The 18,189-nt window shown below is 36.8% G+C and overlaps 1 protein-coding gene across 1 annotated transcript in view; it reads right to left on the bottom strand.

Annotated features, from left to right (window-relative positions):
- ZPBP (zona pellucida binding protein) overlaps positions 1 to 18,189 on the bottom strand; it is a 127,250-nt gene that overhangs the window by 107,895 nt on the left and 1,166 nt on the right. Inside the window, exons 2-3 of the mRNA XM_052639235.1 lie at positions 15,844 to 15,924; positions 4,477 to 4,602 (exon numbers count right to left, since the gene is read on the bottom strand). Of these exons, the coding sequence (XP_052495195.1) occupies positions 4,477 to 4,602; positions 15,844 to 15,924 (207 nt within the window). The remainder of the gene's footprint in view (positions 1 to 4,476; positions 4,603 to 15,843; positions 15,925 to 18,189) is intronic.

Genomic DNA, 18,189 nt, shown 5'->3' with positions numbered 1-18,189 from the left:
TTTCAAACAGTGTTCATAACGGTGATGGAAACCTCCGAAAGAGCAGAGAAACAGGAATGAGCAGAAGAAACACTGGAAAATAAAATGACTGAGAATTTAAAAATTAATGACAAATCAAAAAACAGATTCAAGAAACTTACAGAAAACAAAGCAGAATAATACAAGTAACAACAAGTACAACAAAAATGCATTTAGTGTTTAAATCACTTAAGTGAAAGGAAAAGAGAAAAACCTTGAAATTAATCAGAAAAAAAAAATGGCAGAGTGCCTACAGAGAGACAAGAACAAGTCTACAGCAACCTTCTCATAAGAAACCACAAAAGCAAAAAGAATACAGAATGCCATCTTTGGAATGCTGGAAAAGAACTGCCAGTCCAGAATTCTACAACCATCAAAAGAAAAAGATAAGCCAATTTAAAATATAATCATAAATCAATGAAACTGAAAACAGAAAAGTACCAAAAAAAATTAAGTCAAAAGCTGATCCCTTGAAGTGATTGATAAAACTGTTAAGCCTGCAGCCAGAAAGACCAAAATTTCGGAGAAGGGACACAATCAATGTCTGGAGTGAATAAGGGCGTATCATAGAGATCCTGAATATATAAAAAGATAACAAGGAAATGTCACAGACACACATTAGTTCGACAAGTTGTAAAAAATCTAAGATGGACAAAATTCCTTGAAAGATACAAACTACAAAAAGTCACAAAATGGTGAGAGGGGAAAATCCTAGTCCTATCTTCCTTAGATTACCATCTGTGCACTCTAAGTTCAGTTCAGTTCAGTCGCTCAGTCGTGTCCGACTCTTTGCGACCCCATGAATCGCGGCACGCCAGGCCTCCCTGTTCATCGCCAACTCCCGGAGTTCACTCAGACTCATGTCCATCGAGACAGTGATGCCATCCAGCCATCTCATCCTCTGTTGTCCCCTTCTCCTCCTGCCCCCAATCCCTCCCAGCATCAAAGTCTTTTCCAATGAGTCAACTCTTCGCAGGAGGTGGCCAAAGTACTGGAGTTTCAGCGTTAGCATCATTCCTTCCAAAGAAATCCCAGAGCTGATCTCCTTCAGAATGGATTGGTTGGATCTCCTTGTAGTCCAAGGGACTCTCAGGAGTCTTCTCCAACACTACAGTGTTGGATTGATTGATGCTCAAAAGCATCAATTCTTTGGCGCTCAGCTTTCTTCACAGTCCAAATCTCACATCCATACATGGCCACTGGAAAAACCATAGCCTTGACTAGATGGACCTTAGTCGGCAAAGTAATGTCTCTGCTTTTGAATATGCTGTCTAGGTTGGTCATAACTTTTCTTCCAAGGAGTAACCGTCTTTTAATTTCACGGCTGCAATCACCATCTGCAGTGATTTTGGAGCCTAAAAAATAAAGTGTGACTCTGTTTCCCCTTCTATTTCCCATGAAGTGATGGGACTGGATGCCATGATCTTTGTTTTCTGAATGCTGAGCTTTAAGCCAACTTTTTCACTCTCCTCTTTCACTTTCATCAAGAGGCTTTTGAGTTCCTCTTCACTTTCTGCCATAAGGGTGGTGTCATCTGCATATCTGAGGTTATTGATATTTCTCCCAGCAATCTTGATTCCATCTTGTGTTTCTTCCAGCCCAGCATTTCTCATGATGTACTCTGCACAGAAGGTAAATAAACAGGGTGACAATATACAGCCTTGACGTACTCCTTTTTCTATTTGGAACCAGTCTGTTGTTCCATGTCCAGTTCTAACTATTGCTTCTTGACCTGCATATAGGTTTCTCAAGAGGCAGGTCAGGTGGTCTGGTATTCCCACCTCTTTCAGAATTTTCCAGTTTATTGTGATCCACACAGTCAAAGGTTTTGGCATAGTCAATAAAGCAGAAATAGATGTTTTTCTGGAACTCTCTTGCTTTTTCCATGATCCAGCAGATGTTGGCAATTTGATCTCTGGTTCCCCTGCCTTTTCTAAAACCAGCTTGAACATCAGGAAGTTCATGGTTCACGTATTGCCGAAGTCTGGCTTGGAGAATTTTGAGCATTACTTTACTAGCATGTGAGGTGAGTGCAATTGTGTGCTTTAAAGCCAGCTTCAAAGGCACGTGCCTTCAAGAAAAGTACCTTGCTCTCTCAGTGCCTTCATTTTCCACATATAAAAGGGCGAAAATGGCTGTACTTACTGCAAAGAGCTATCGTGAAATTTAAATGACTAGTACATGTAAATTGCTTAGAACAGTATCTGCTACGTGATGAAAGTATACATGTTGATTATTTTTATAAAACTGAAAATAAAAACACTAACATAAAAATGCATTTGCAGAATATATCCATATGTGTGTATGCACACATTCACTACATGTATGAATATACATGCAATAGATATATGTATGTATTTGTGTGTGTGTTCATACATGTAGTAAATGCTTTTAAAAAAGTTAAGGAATAATATTGTAAAAGTTTAGGATAGCATTTACCTGACAGGAGCTGGGAACAGAAGAATGGGATTTTTAAACATCAGAAGGTTCAACAGTCTTGAGAATGGTATACCTTGGCTTCAATTGTAAGATGTTGGTTTTATTATGCTTCATAATTTATACACACACACACACACACACACACACACATATATATATCTTGTCCAGATTTGTATATATCAGATGCTTCATAACAAAGATATTAGAGTAAGATATAATCTACAATCTCATTTTTAAAAAACATAATACAGATGCAATTACAGGGTAGAGCTCAACATACATGTGTTTATGTGCTTCCATAAGTTTGTGTGAATATTTAGAAAAGTGGGAAAGTCCACACACCAAAAGAGTTAATTCATCAGAACAGTATTAGGACTGAAGTAAGAGATACAGGTCTCCTTGTAATAAATGTATTACTTTTCAAAACCAAAAATTTTGGAAAAGAGACAGAGACCATAGGAGGTGTGGGAGTGGGCAGGGGAGGGAAAGAGAAAGAGAACTGACCAAATCTAAGACTTGGTCCCTACACTTCAAACCATCTAAACAGTCTGGGTATTTCTCTCCAAAGGAATGCTCAAGTACATAATTACATTACAAGTTTCTTTGGGTCAACTGGAGGAGAACTATCTTTGGAATAGCCATAAAAATATAACAAGTATAGTGTAGTTTAAACTACAGCCCAAAAAGCTCTATTTTTCAGGCTTTAAGAAAAGGAGACATTTTCTAGGTCTTTCAACAATAACAGTGATAGGGCTGAGCTTTAAAGCCAGCAGACAGCAAACTATGATATGACACTGCACTGAAAAACAAACTGCAATCATGCTGTCAGAATTCTAGAATTTTCTGGGAATAGTTTTTATAAATATAAAACCATTGCATCAATATGATTTTATCCTTACCTGGAAACAGCTACATTTTTGATATCTATTTTCCATTATGAAAGTGAGTAAAATAAAATATCACTTCCACTTAAAGGATTACAAATTCACGTACATTCTATACATTGCAATACAAACTGCAAGACTTCTCCTGGCTTCTTAGAGAAGAACAACTTTCACATCTCAATTTCCAAGTCAAAGGGGTAACAAACTACAAATCAGTAAGTTAAATGCCTCTTTTTTGAACTCTCAGAGTTTTAATATCAAATGTAAAAATATATGTAATATATATATTTTCATTATATTATGTGCTTTCAGAGAGCAATAAAAATAAAATCTGATTATATTTCCAGTATTGGATGCCTTTACACTTGGCCCATTTCACTGATTTGTATCAACTGCTCAACTTCTCAGAATTTCTGTTACCTATGCAGATTCCTTCCTATCTTCTAGTACTACAGTCAGGCAAAGATTAAGTCTGCTCTTCGCATCTCCCACAAAGCTCATTAGCACAATGGCATCCACCAAGTAGTCACTAGCTAAGAGCTGAATAATTCACTATGAAGACACACCACCTAACCTAGAAAGTGGAGTAGCTCTTTAAACCTTGAGCTATAGAATCAAGTTAAATTCAAACATAACCCATTTTGTTTGGTCAGGATTTTGGTCAGAATGAAATATAAGATAAGAAATATAAAATCATAACTACTAATAAAGTCTCAAGTTGTCCCTATTTGGGGCTATATAAAGCAAATAAGACCAGAGTTTTAAATCTAGAGTTCAAAGTACTCATTTGTATTTTTAACAAAAGCAAGAATCATATTTGTTTCTTCATACATTGTTAACAAAAGTATAACAGGTAACCAAAATGATTTTATGAAGTTTATAATAAAAGGAACATTTTTTGAAATATGAATACTTAGAGAATTCCCAGTCTAATCATTCATTATGTCTTTATCTCAAATTAAGAACTATGAAAAACAGTCACACTATCTGCATTTTTAGACTCTAACTCCAAGAACAAATCACAAGAAAAAGAAGTGAGCTGCTAGATAACTGTATGAGATAAAAATACTGTTTTTGTTCTGAGTACATTTCATACATATCATTTTTAATTATGACAACTGAAACAGAGTCCTACCTGAAATGATTTTTCCTTTAGGCCCATGCCACTGGAATGATGGGTCTATCAGTTCAGAATTCCGCAGCCGCTGGGTTACACATAACACATGTGGACTCTTTTGATGAAGCATAACATATACTTTCACTGAAAATACAATATTAAAATGTCCTAATAATATCTTATGTTCATTCATGTTCTATAATGGCTTACATTTTTGTAGTCTGGGCAACGTGTGTTCAGAAGTTTTCTTTGGATTATTGCTATTGCTTGGTAAGAATTAAATTTAACTGCATTCCAGTAACTAGCCTTCAAAAATATACACTTATTTTATTTGTGTGTATGGGTGTATCTTAATCTTAGCATCAATTATTGGCCTTCTTATTCAGAGTTCATGTATACTTATTGTACTCTCAGAGAACTATTTTAATTACAAAGTATTAAGATAATTCTATATCATGACTTATTTTTGCCAAGATACCAAATCTGAAAGAAACTGACATGATAAATTTGCTTAGATTATAGGAATGATACATTATCTACAGTGATATAACACAACATAATGAATTTTAGAATTGTAAGGTGATTAAAAAATTGACAAATACGTGCTTTGATTGATTTTAATTACGAAGAATTTTCTCAATTTGCTTTAAAATTTAAACAATACTGTTCATTAAACAAGCAAAAATAGTATTGTCTAAGAGATGTAAAAGGAACACAGTTAAGATTCAGTTATTTTGAATTACTCATAAGGAAGATTTTAGAAAAGCTTCTAGCAACTCCTCAGTAATTTCATAGCAATACTTCACTGATCAACCATATACTAAGATTTCTGTGATCCAGCAAGATAAAAATTGTTTATGAGAATTAAAATTCTCCTTGACTTTATACAGAGACTCTCTTTAAACTTTTACCATACAGCATCGTGTGTACTGAATGCCGCTTTTAGACAGCTACCCTTACTTAGGTTAAGAAAGCTCCCCTCTATTCTTGGTAGTATGTTTTCCTGGGACACTTACACCTATATTCATAAGTGTAATGTGCATAGTTTTCTTATATTATCTGTTGCCTTTTTCCAATTTGTACAAAGTTTGTGATTTAGTATTTAGCATTAGTTATTACTTAGCACTATTAAGTTAGACATCTAAGATTATAATAGACACACAGAAGGAATTAGGCAGATTTTTTCCTATTAATGTTCCCTGAAAGAATACATAAAGTGTTTTTGTTCCTGGAAACTGTATAGTCTGGTACTTACTTTTGGCAAGGAAGGAAACAACAAAACAAACTTTTTATTACCAATCAGGAAAATTTAATTATTAGTTTACTAAGTACTTTAATGAAGTCTGTTTTAGAAGCTTACATTTCAATAGTTATTCATTACAAGATTATATAAAATTATTCAGAATATTAAGTTATGATATTTAAATTTCACCATATCTTAATTTATTCATAATATTTTTATACATGAGTTATTCTCTCATGATACAAGGCAGTTTTTAGTTCCATTCCACTTCTCTCTGGTCTCAATTTTTCCTCTTATTTTCTACCTACCTCAATTTAAATGTCTCTTCTTTTTTCTACTTTTAATAAATGCTTCTAGTATTAAAGTGTCACTCCTCAGCACAAGCTACTGGCCCTTTTGTAAGGCCACTATATGTGTGGGATTTGGGCTTACCCTGATGATTTCATTTTAACTTGATTACTTCTATAAAAATTTTGTCTCCAAATAAGTTCATTTTCTAGGAAACTGGGGATTAAGGCTTAAACATATGACTTTATGGAGAAGCGTAATTTAGCCTACCATACCGAGACTCAACTGTTTCTTAACTGAAATATTATTTCATTTTAAGGATGCATTTAAGCATATCCTATAAAAGAAAGTAATAAAAAGGGAAGGTAGTTACATATGACTGTTTTATAACAGGTTTAAAAACTATCGCTCTAAAACAAAAGCTGCAATAAAATGTGTGACATCAGTGAAAATGGCAGAGTAAGGAACCCCAAAATCACTGCCGTCATAAACATAATACAAAACATAACAATGTGGCACATACTGTTAGAATCAACATTTTTAGAACTCTAGAAATTAATCAAAGACTTGCAGCAACCCAGGAAAAATGTATTCAAAAAAACCCAACTGAATCTCAGTGTAATGGGCTGAATTATGCTTCTCCCTAAAGTCATATGTTTAAATTCCAATCCCTAGTTCCACAGAAAGTGAACTTACTGGAGATAGGGTTTTTATAGAAGTAATCAAGTTAAAATGAAGTCATCAAGGTAGGACCAAATCCAGGAGGACTAGTATCCTTACAAAAGATGGAAATTTGGACACATAGACAAACAAAGAGGAAAACTCTGTGAAGAGACACAGGGAGATGTCCATCTCCAAAGCGAGAGAAAAGGTATTTTCCCTGCTGCCCTCAGAAGGGTCATCCAAGCCTGAGTGACTGGACTTTAGTCCTTCAGAACTGTAAGACAAAACATCTCTGCTGTGTAACTCACTCAGTCTGGCAGCTTTTTATAGTAGCCCTAGCAAAGTAATGCACCGGGCAAGACCAGTGGCCTCGTACCACTTTAAGTTGCCCTGTTTCCAGGAGAACCAGCAGCCAGGCAGCCACCAGAAAGGGAGACAGGGACAGATGGCCCCACTGCTTCCTTCCCAGAGAACTGTCATTAGTTGAGCTTCTTAGCTTCTGTCCCTAAAAGGCACCATTCACAAAGCGATCTTTCAGTTCAGTTCAGTCACTCAGTTGTGTCCGACTCTTTGCGACCCAATGCATCGCAGCACACCAGGCTTCCCTGTCCATCACCATCTCCCGGAGTTCACCCAACTCATGTCCATCAAGTCGGTGATGCCATCCAACCATCTTTTCCTCTGTCGTCCCCTTCTCCTCCTGCTCTCAATCCCTACCAGCATCAGAGTCTTTTCCAATGAGTCAACATTTCGCATGAGGTGGTCAAAGTATTGGAGTTTCACCTTCAGCATCACTCCCTTCAATGAACACCCAGGACTAATCTCCTTTAGGATGGAATGGCTGGATCTCCTTGCAGTCCAAGATATTCTCAAAAGTGTTCTCCAACACCACAGTTCAAAAGCATCAATTCTTTGTTGCTCAGCTTTCTCACAGTCCAACTCTCACATCCATACATAACTACTGGAAAAACAATAGCCTTGACTAGACGGACCTTTGTTGGCAAAGTAATGTCTCTGCCTTTTAATATGCTATCTAGGTTGGTCATAACTTTCTTTCCAAGGAGTAAGTGTCTTTTAATTTCATGGCTGCAATCACCATCTGCAGTGACTTTGAAGCCTAAAAAATAAAGTCTGACACTGTTTCCACTGTTACCCCATCTATTTCCCATGAAGTGATGGGACCAGATGCCATGATCTTCGTTTTCTGAATGTTGAGCTTTAAGCCAACTTTTTCACTCTCCTCTTTCACTTTCATCAAGAGGCTTTTGAGTTCCTCTTCACTTTCTGCCATAAGGGTGGTATCGTCTGCATATCTGAGGTTATTGATATTTCTCCTGGCAATCTTGATTCCAGCTTGTGCTTCTTCCAGTCCAGCATTTCTCATGATGTGCTCTGCATATAAGTTAAATAAGCAGGGTGACAATATACAGCCTTGATGTACTCCTTTTCCTATTTGGAACCAGTCTGTTGTTCCATGTCCAGTTCTAACTGTTGCTTCCTGACCTGCTTGTTCCATGTCCAGTTCTAACTGTTGCTTCCTGACCTGCATTTAGGATTCTCAAGAGGCAGGTTAGGTGGTCTGGTATTCCCACCTCTTTCAGAATTTTCCACAGTTTATTGTGATCCACACAGTCAAAGGCTTTGGCATAGTCAATAAAGCAGAAATAGAGGTTTTTCTGGAACTCTCGCTTTTTCCATGATCCAGCGGATGTTGGCAATTTGATCTCTGGTTCTTCTGCCTTTTCTAAAACCAGCTTGAACATCTGGAAGTTCACGGTTCACGTATTGCTGAAGCCTGGCTTGGAGAATTTTGAGCATTACTTTGCTAGCATGTGAGATGAGTGCAATTGCGCGGTAATCTGAGCATTCTTTGACATTGCCTTTCTTTGGGATTGGAATGAAAACGGACCTTTTCCAGTCCTGTGGCCACTGCTGAGTTTTCCAAATTTGCTGGCATATTGAGTGCACCACTTTCACAGCATCATCTTTTAGGATTTGAAATAGCTCAACTGGAATTCCATCACCTCCACTAGCTTTGTTCGTAGTGATGCTTCCTAAGGCCCACTTGACTTCACATTCCAGGATATCTGGCTCTAGATAAGTGATCACACCATCATGATTATCTGGGTCATGAAGATCTTTCTATACAGTTCTTCTGTGTGTTCTTGCCACCTCTTCTTAATATCTTCTGATTCTGTTAGGTCCAGACCATTTCTGTCCTTTATCGAGCCCATCTTTGCATGAAATGTTCCTTTGGTATCTCTAATTTTCTTGAAGAGATCTCTAGTCTTTCCCATTCTGTTGTTTTCCTCTGTTTCTTTGCATTGATCTCTGAGGAAGGCTTCCTTATCTCTCCTTGCTATTCTTTGGAACTCTGCATTCAGATGCTTATATCTTTCCTTTTCTCCTTTGCTTTTCACTTCCCTTCTTTTCACAGCTATTTGTAAGCCCTCCTCAAACAGCCACTTTGCTTTTCTGCATTTCTTTTCCATGGGGATGGTCTTGATCCCTGTCTCCTGTACAACGTCAGGAAACTCCATCCATAGTTCATCAGGTACTCTATCAGATCTAGTCCCTTAAATCTATTTCTCATTTCCACTGTATAATGATAAGGGATTTGATTTAGGTCATACCTGACCTAATTTAGAGCACACCCACTATAAAAAGGCTTTCCCCACCAAAGAATCTGTTTAAAAACAACTAGAGGCTACTTAACTTTGTAAATGCCTGAAGCAGTGGGAACATCTGAGGTAAACATCATTCCAACCAAAACCTTACAAGGAAAAGCTGGTATGACCTTTCTATGGGAGCTTTGAGAAGTTCGAACACATTCCTAGGAAAAAAGAAGGCCACAACCATGCACAGAGTAGGGCACGTGGGCAAGACTGAGCGTGCTCCATAAGAATGAGATGCCTTAAAGTTCTCACCTCTGGCTGAAACCGAGTCTCTGCAAAGCAGAAGGTGAAAGATACAACAGAGCTGTCGACTGTCTGGCTGAATGTTTAAGGTATGCCACAACAGGCACACAAAGATTCTCAGAAAATACTAGGAGACTAACTGGTTCAGGTGTTTAGTGAAATCTCTGTTGAACCATCTAATGAAGCAGAGACTTCAGTGACCACAGATGGCAAAGAATACAGAATTTAAAGTGAGTTCAGAAAAGTCACTAAACAAATGCTACAAGAATATCTCATTCTATTATACTCTGCTTTACTGTACCTAACAGATTTTACATTTTTTATCTTCAATGGTTTATAGCAACTCTGAGTTTCAAATGATGGCTAGCATTTTTAGCAATAAAGTGTTTTCTTCTGTTTTTAAAAAGATTTTATTGTAGTATAATTGATTTACAGTGTTGTATTAGTTACAGGTGTACAGCAAAGTGAATCATTTATACATATAACCACTCTTCAAAATTCTTTTCTCATATAGGCCATTACAGAGTATTGAGTAGAAGCAGGCTCTTACTTGGGGCTTCCCTGGTGGCTCAGTTGGTAAAGAATCCGCCTGCAATTCAGGAGAATCCGGTTTGATCCCTGGGTTGGGAAGATCCACTGAAGAAGGAACACCCACTGCAGTATTCTGGCCTGGAGAACTCCCTGGACTGTATAGCCCATGGGGTCGCAAAGAGTCAGACAGGACTGAGCGACTTTCACTTCTGGGTTCCCTGGTGGCTCATACAGTAAAGCATCTGCCTGCAATGCGGGAGACCCTGGTTCAATCCCTGGGTTGAGAAGATCCCCTGGAGAAGGAAATGGCAACCCACTCCAGTATTCTTGCCTGGAAAACCCCATGGACGGAGGAGCCTGATAGGCCTCACAGTTCATGGGGTCACAAAGAGTCAGGCACGTCTGAGCCACTTCACTTCACTTTGGTGGCTCAGCAGGAAAGAATCCACCAGCAGTGCAGGAGACCTGGGTTCATTCCCTAGGTTGGGAAGATCCCCTGGAGGAGGGCAGGATACTCTTGCCTGGAGAATCCCAGGGACAGAGAAGCCTGGTGGGCTACAGTCCATAGGATTGCACAGAGTCAGACGCGACTGAGTACAGCACAGCACAGGCTCTTACTAGTTATCTACTTTATATGTGTATGTGTGTGCACATTCAGCCATGTCCAAATCGTTGCAACCCCATTGACTGCAGCCTGCCAGGGCCCTCTATCTGTGGAATTTTTATAGTCATGTCTATATGACAACCCCCAATCTCCCAATTTAAACCTCCCACCCTTATCCCCTGGTAACCATAAGTTTGTTTTCTACATCTGTGACTCTGCTTCAATTTTGTAAGCTCATCTATACCCTTCTTTTGGCTCCACAATATAACGTGATACTTGTATTTCTGTGTCTGACTTACTTTACTTACTTACTTAACTTACTTTTCATAGGTCCATCTATGTTGCTGCAAACAGCATTTTTTATGGCTGAGTAATATTCCATTGTATATATGTACCATGTTTTTTTAAATCCATTTCTCTTTTGATACACACTTAAGTTGCTTTTGTGTCCTGGCTATTGTAAATAGTGCTGCTATTTAACAGCAAAGAATACATGAACACTGAGGTGCATATAGCTTTTCAAATTATTATTTTCCCCAGATATATGCCCAGGAGAAGGATAAAGTATTTTTTATTTAAGGTACATATACTGGTTTTTTACCAAATGCTATCATCATACAGACTATAGTACAGTGTAAATATAACTTTTACATACACTGGTAAACCAAAAAAATTCATGTGCTTTGCTTTATTGTGATACTCACTTTATTGTGATGATCTGTAACCAAACCTGCAATATCTCTGAGTATGCCTGTGCAACAAACAGCAACTACAAAAATACCTAGTAAGGAAGAAGAATTGGATTTCCAGAGTACTACATAATATTACCTATAAAAATCCAGTTTTCAACTAAAAATTTGAGTCATGTAATAAACTAAGGAAGTATAGTCACAGGCAAAAAAAAAAAAAAAAAAGCAATCAATAGAAACTGTCTCTCAGGAAAGCCAAACTTTGAAGCTACTGGACAAAGACTTTAAATCAATTATTTTAAATAAGATCAAAGAACATCATGGCTTTAAAAAGGTATGAAAATGATGTCTCTCCAAATAGAAAATATCAATAATAGAATAGAGATTATCTTAAAAAGAGAAATTCTGGATTAAAATGTACAATAGCAACTGAAAATTGACAATAAAGAATAAACAGCAGATCTGAGCAGACAGGAGAGAAGAGTCAGCAAACTTTATGATATATCAGTATGAGAGACAGGAAATCTGAGAACAATAAACCGATAAAAACAAACAGTTTTCAGAGACCTTTGGGACACCATCAAACATGTTAGTGTATATACATCTGTATACACACACATACACACACACACACACACACACACACATACATAAAAGTCCCATGGAATAATGGAGAGAAAAGGACAGAAATAATAGCACTTTCCCAAACTGATGAAAAACAATCTACACATCAAAGAATTGGCAACCAACTCCAGTACTCTTGCCTGGAAAATCCCATGGACGAGGAGCCTGGTAGGCTGCAGTCCATGGGGTCATGAAGAGTCGGACACAACTGAGCAACTTCACTTTCACTTTTCACTTTCATGCATTGGAGAAGGAAATGGCAACCCACTCCAATGTTCTTGCCTGGATAATCCCAGGGAGGGCAGAGCCTGGTGGGCTGCTGTCTATGGGGTTGCACAGAGTCAGACACGACTGAAGTGACTTAGCAGCAGTAGCAGCAGCAGCAGCATAAATTAAAGAGATCCACACCTTAGACACATCATAATCCACTGTGAAAATCCAAAACCAAAGAATCCTGAAACCAGCAAGAGAGAAGCAACTCACTACATACATTTGACACTCAATAAAAGTAGCTTACATTTCATCAGAAACCATAATGAAACAGCAAGTCTGAATAGACCTAAAACTTCCTTCAAGGAAAAGTCCAGCATCAGTTGAATTCGCTTGTGAATACTGCCAAACAAGTAAAGTAGAATGAATACTTCACAAACTTCCAAAAAAAAAAAAAAAAGAAGAGGAAGGAACACACCCAAAACACAACCCAATTCATTTTATGAAGCCATTACTGCTCTAAAACCAAAATCAGACAAAGATAAGAAAGCTACAGACCACTTTGCCTGAAAAATATGTACATAACAATCCTCAAAATACCAAACCCAGCAGCCAGAAAAAGGGTTATACATCATAATCAACTCAGATTTATTCCAGAAATGCAAAGCTAGTTCAAACTACAGAAATCAATCAATGCAATACCTTATTATATCATTATAATGGACGAAAACCACATGATTATCATAGTATATGGATAAAAGCATCTGACTGAATTCAACACCCCTTCACAATAAAAGCAGTCAACAAACTGAGTGCATTCATGGGCACTCAGTAATGTCTGACTCTTTGCGACCCCATGGACGGTAGCCCGCCAGGCTCCTCTGTCTATGGAATTTTCCAGGCAAGAATACTAGGGCAGGTTGCCATTTTCTTCTCCTGGGGATCTTCTCAACACAGGGACTGAACTAGTGGTGGGTTTTTACTAGCTGAACCACTAGGAACAGTTCTCTTGCAACAGAAGTGAACTTTCTTAATCTGATCAAGGGCATCTACAAAAATTTACTGCTAACATAGTACTTAATAGTTAAAACTAAACCTTTCCCAGCCCTCCAAGTTCAGGAACAAAAGGTTATCTGTTAAGAGCAATACTGAACTGGAGGTTCTACCTAAAACAACTGGCAAGGGAAAAAAAGGCATTCAGATTGTAAAGGAAGAAATAAAACTACCTCAATTTGCAGATCACATGATATTATATGCATATAATTTTAAAAAAACTCCCCCTACCTCCTGTTAAAAATAGAGCTAATAAATGATTCAGCAAGATGAAGGATACCATATCAATTTGCAAATCTCAATTATATACAATTCTATACAACAGCATTGAGCAATCAAAACACTAAATTGAGAAAAACATTCTATTTACAGTAACACAAAAAAAAATTCAGGGATAAATTTAACAAAAGTAGTACAAGACATACACTGAAAACTGTAAAACATCATTGAGGAAAAGTAAAGAATACCTAGGGCTTCCCTAGGGCTTCCCTTGTGGCTCAGCTGGTAAAGAATTCTCCTGCAATGTAGGAGACCCGGGTTTGATCCCTGGGTTGGGAAGACCCCTGGAGAAGGGAAAGGCTACCCACTCCAGTATTCTGGCCTGGAGAATTCCATGAACAAAGACATTCCATGTTCATGAATTGGAAAACTATAGTGTTAAGGTGATAATACTCCCAAAATTGATCTACAGTTTCAATGAAATCCCTATTAAAATCCCAATGGGTTTTTTCCCCCAAAACTTGATAAAGCTGATTCTAGAATAACATGGAATTTCAAGGGACCTGAAGGAACCAATCTTGATAAAGAGAAAACCTGCCGTACTCACACTTGATAATTTCAAAACTTACTATAAAGCAACAGAAATTAAGACAGTATGCGTGGTACTGGCATAAAGACAGATGTAAAACCAAAGGAGAAAAATTTAGAGTCCATAAAAAAACATACATCTATGGCAAACTGTTCAACAAGGGCATCAAGACATTCAGTAAAGAAGGAAAAGTTTCTTAAACAAACAGTGCTGGAACAAATGAATATCCACATGCAAAAGAATGAAATTTGACTTCTGCTGCATACCATATGCAAAATTCAATTCAAAATAGATCAAAGACCTAAACATAAGCACTAAAACTGTAAAATTCTTTTAAGGAAATGGAGCAATAACACTTTATGGCTGTTGATTTAGCAATTATTTCTGATACATGACTCCAGAAGCACTAGCACCAAAGAAAAAGTAGAAATCAGATTTTATCAAAGTTTAAAATGTGTACTTTAAAAAGTACTATTAAAAAGTAAAACACAATCCACAGAATAGAATATTTGATAATGCTCTAGTACCCAGAACATATTTTTAAAAAACACTCTTCCATCTCAAGAACATAATAGACAACCAAATTAAAAAATGGGCAAAGGACATGAAGAGAGGTTCCACATTATTAGTCAAATATGGAAATGCAAATAAAAACCACAATGAGAATCCACTTCACACACACTAGGATGGCTACAATTTTAAAATTTGGACAATAATCAACGTTAATGTGGATGCTGGGAAATTTGAATCCTCACAAATTTCTGGTGTCAAAATACAATAGTTCAGGCTCTTTGAAAAATAGTTTGGAAGTTCCTCAAAATGTTAAACAGAGAGTTACCATATGTCCCAGCAACTTTACTCTGAGGTACATACCCAAGAGAATTGAAAACATGTTCACATAGAACCTTGTCCAGAAATGTTCATAACAGCATTATTCAAAACAGTCAAAAGTGGAAACTTCCTAAATATCCATCAGTTGATGGATACACAATTGTAGTATATCCATTCAGTGGAATATTATTCAGCCATAAGTGAAATACTAACACATTATATAATATAAATGAACCCTGAAAACACCATTCTAAGTGAAAGAAGCCAGACACATCACACAGAGTGATTGCACTTAAATGGAATGTCCAGAATGGGCAAAGTCATGGAGACAGAAAGTAGATTAGTGGTTTCCAGGGGCTGGAGTGTGACTATTTAATGGGTATGGTGTTTTGTTTTTTTTTACAGTGATGAAAATGTTGTGAAATTTCATAGTGCTGATGATTTCACAATCTGGTCAATATACTAAAAACTACTCGATTGGATACTTTATATAAAGAAGTTTAAAGCATGTGGATTTACCTCAGTTAAAAAAATACAAAAAAGTTATAGATGCTATACCTCATGTTACTACTGTAAAGTCTTATTAATCCAAAATCTTTATGATATATAGATCTCATTTTAAAAAAAATTTTAGCATAAGAACTGCATACACCTAATGTTATGTTTATTATACAAGCAAAAACACTGTAGGCAACTGTAGATAACTTTTAGAAATAATTATTTTTGTACTTATAAGCAGTTACAGCAAACAGAATTGGACTATATGAATCTAACTCTGTGGAAACAACTTTAATCCATTTCCACAGAAGGAAAAGGGCCATAGGAGACAACAATATAGGGAACATTAGTTTTTGGCAAAAGATTGACAAAATTTAAAACAAATGCCATTTACTTTCTTACACTTACTGATAATTTATTAATACCTGGAATATTTGGTGATCCCACTATTTTCACTGAATCTTGGGGCAAGTGAGCATTTCTTGGTAATCGATCCAAATATCCAACTATCAAAAAAAAAAAAAAGACAGAAATAATCAACAGTCTGGTTCACCAGAAATTTCAAAACATTCAAATAGTACACTGCCTTACAATATTTGATGTTTGTTTAACGGAAGCCATAAATCAACATCTGACAGCTGGTACCTGTTCCAGCTCCAATGAAATTAACATACCCACCACTTCCCCTATTTATCTCAGCTCCAACTTTTTCTACATCCACTTAGAATACTCCTTTTTAAAAATCCAAATCCCCACCCTTCAAGATGCACATCATAAGTCCTTCCTCCCTCAAACCTTGTTTGCCTTCCTCATTCTTATCTCTTTCGTACATCATCTGCAACTCACTCTACACTGTATCACAGTTCTTCATGCATAGATATAATTTTCCTTATTTCATTATAAGCTCAAGAGTAGGATCAATGTTTGTGTCAACTTATCAAGAATTGGTATCTTTTGGCTGCCTTCATCCTGTTCTGCCCACTCCCTTTCCTTTGGTAACCACAAATCTGATCTCTTTTTCCATGAGTTTGTTTTTGAAATATAATTAATCCACAACACTATGCTAGTTCCTGTTATACACATAGTGATTTGATGTCTGTATAGATTTAAAAATGATCACCATGGTAAGCCTAGTTATGATAAATCACCATACAAAGATATTACGTACTATTGCCTATACTCCTCGTGCTGTATATTTCAAACCTGTGACTCATATATTTTGCAACTAGAATTTCACACCACTTAATCTCCCTCACCTATTTCTTTCCTCCCATCTGGCAAACATCTGTTTGTTTTCCATCTGCAACTTTTTATGTTTTGATGTCTGTTCATTTGGTTTTTTTTTTTAGATTCCACATAGAAGTGAAATCATGCAGTGTTAGTCTTTCTCTGTCAGGCTTATTTCACTTAGCATAATACTGTCTAGGTCAAAATCCATGTTGCTCACAAATGGTAAGATTTCCTCATTTTTTTATGGCTGAGTAAGAGTTTACTGTATGTACATATATCTTCATTATCCATTCATCTGTTGATGGGCTCTTACGTTGTTTCCATATCTTGGCTATTAAGTAGTGCTGCAATGAACACAGGGGTTCATATACCTTTTCTAATTAGTGTTTTTCTTTTCTTCAGATAAACACCTAGGAGGGATACTGTTGGGTCATATGGTAGTTCTATTTTTAATTTTCTGAGGACCCTCCATACTGTTTTCCATGGTGGCTACATCAAATTTACATTTCTACCAAGAATGCACAGGATTCCCCTCTCCACATCCTCTCAAACACTTCTTTATTCCCTTTCTGATCACAGCCATTCTGACAAGTGTGATGTGAAATCTCATTCTGTTTCCGGCTTGCATTTCCCTGGTGATTAGTGATGCTGAGCATCTTTTCACATGCGTACTGGCCATCTGTATCTCTTCCTTGGAAAATGTCTATTAGACCCGCTGCCTTTTTTCTAATCAGGCTGTTCATTTTTTGATGTTGCATTGTACAAGTTGCTTGTATTTTCTGGATATTAATCCCTTATCATATATATTCTTTGCAAATATCTTCTCCCATTCGGTAGGTGGCAGTCAAAAGGTGCAAATTTCCAGTTATAAGTAAGTGCTTGGGATGTAATATGCCATACAGTAATATAAATTATGATAAATATATGAGTAATGTAATTAACACTGCTGAGTTATATATGAACCATTGAGAGAATAAATCTGAAGTTTTAAACACAAGAAAACAATTTTTCTCATTATGTTGTATACCTTAAAATTATACAATGCTGTATATTAATTATATTTCAATGAAACCAGAATAAAAAGTAAGTTTGTTAAACCTGGAGAAGACAGGAATGGGAAGCAGAAGAGGAAGCTGGGTGATACTAGGAAGGTCTTTGTAAGTTATGCTTTGACTCTGCAAAAACCAGCAAGTAAATAAAAGCTTAAGAAAAAAAAAAAATCTGTACCAGGCACTGTACCTCGCACATAGCAAATATTAAATAGTCGTTAAATATGATATTGTTCAGTTATCCTTGAAAAAGCAAATGTGATGGGCACAGGTGTGCCATCACAAGTGGGAGAACAACAAAAAAATGCAATATAACTTGGACCTAAGTCCTCTTTGTTGTTAACAGAGAGTGGGTATAGCACAAAGAAGAATATGGTATTCAAAGTCAGATGACCTGGATTTAAATCCCAGTTTCCACTAATGAGTGTTTGGAAACTCACTTAAAACTCCAGGGGCTTCAGTTTTCTCGTCTGTAAAGCGAGATTAAATTCT

This window comes from Budorcas taxicolor, chromosome 4 (genome assembly GCF_023091745.1).
Source record: "Budorcas taxicolor isolate Tak-1 chromosome 4, Takin1.1, whole genome shotgun sequence".
Classification (NCBI taxonomy): domain Eukaryota; kingdom Metazoa; phylum Chordata; class Mammalia; order Artiodactyla; family Bovidae; genus Budorcas; species Budorcas taxicolor.
Note: the sequence above shows the minus strand (reverse complement) of the source record. Positions and strands in the feature narration are given on the sequence as shown.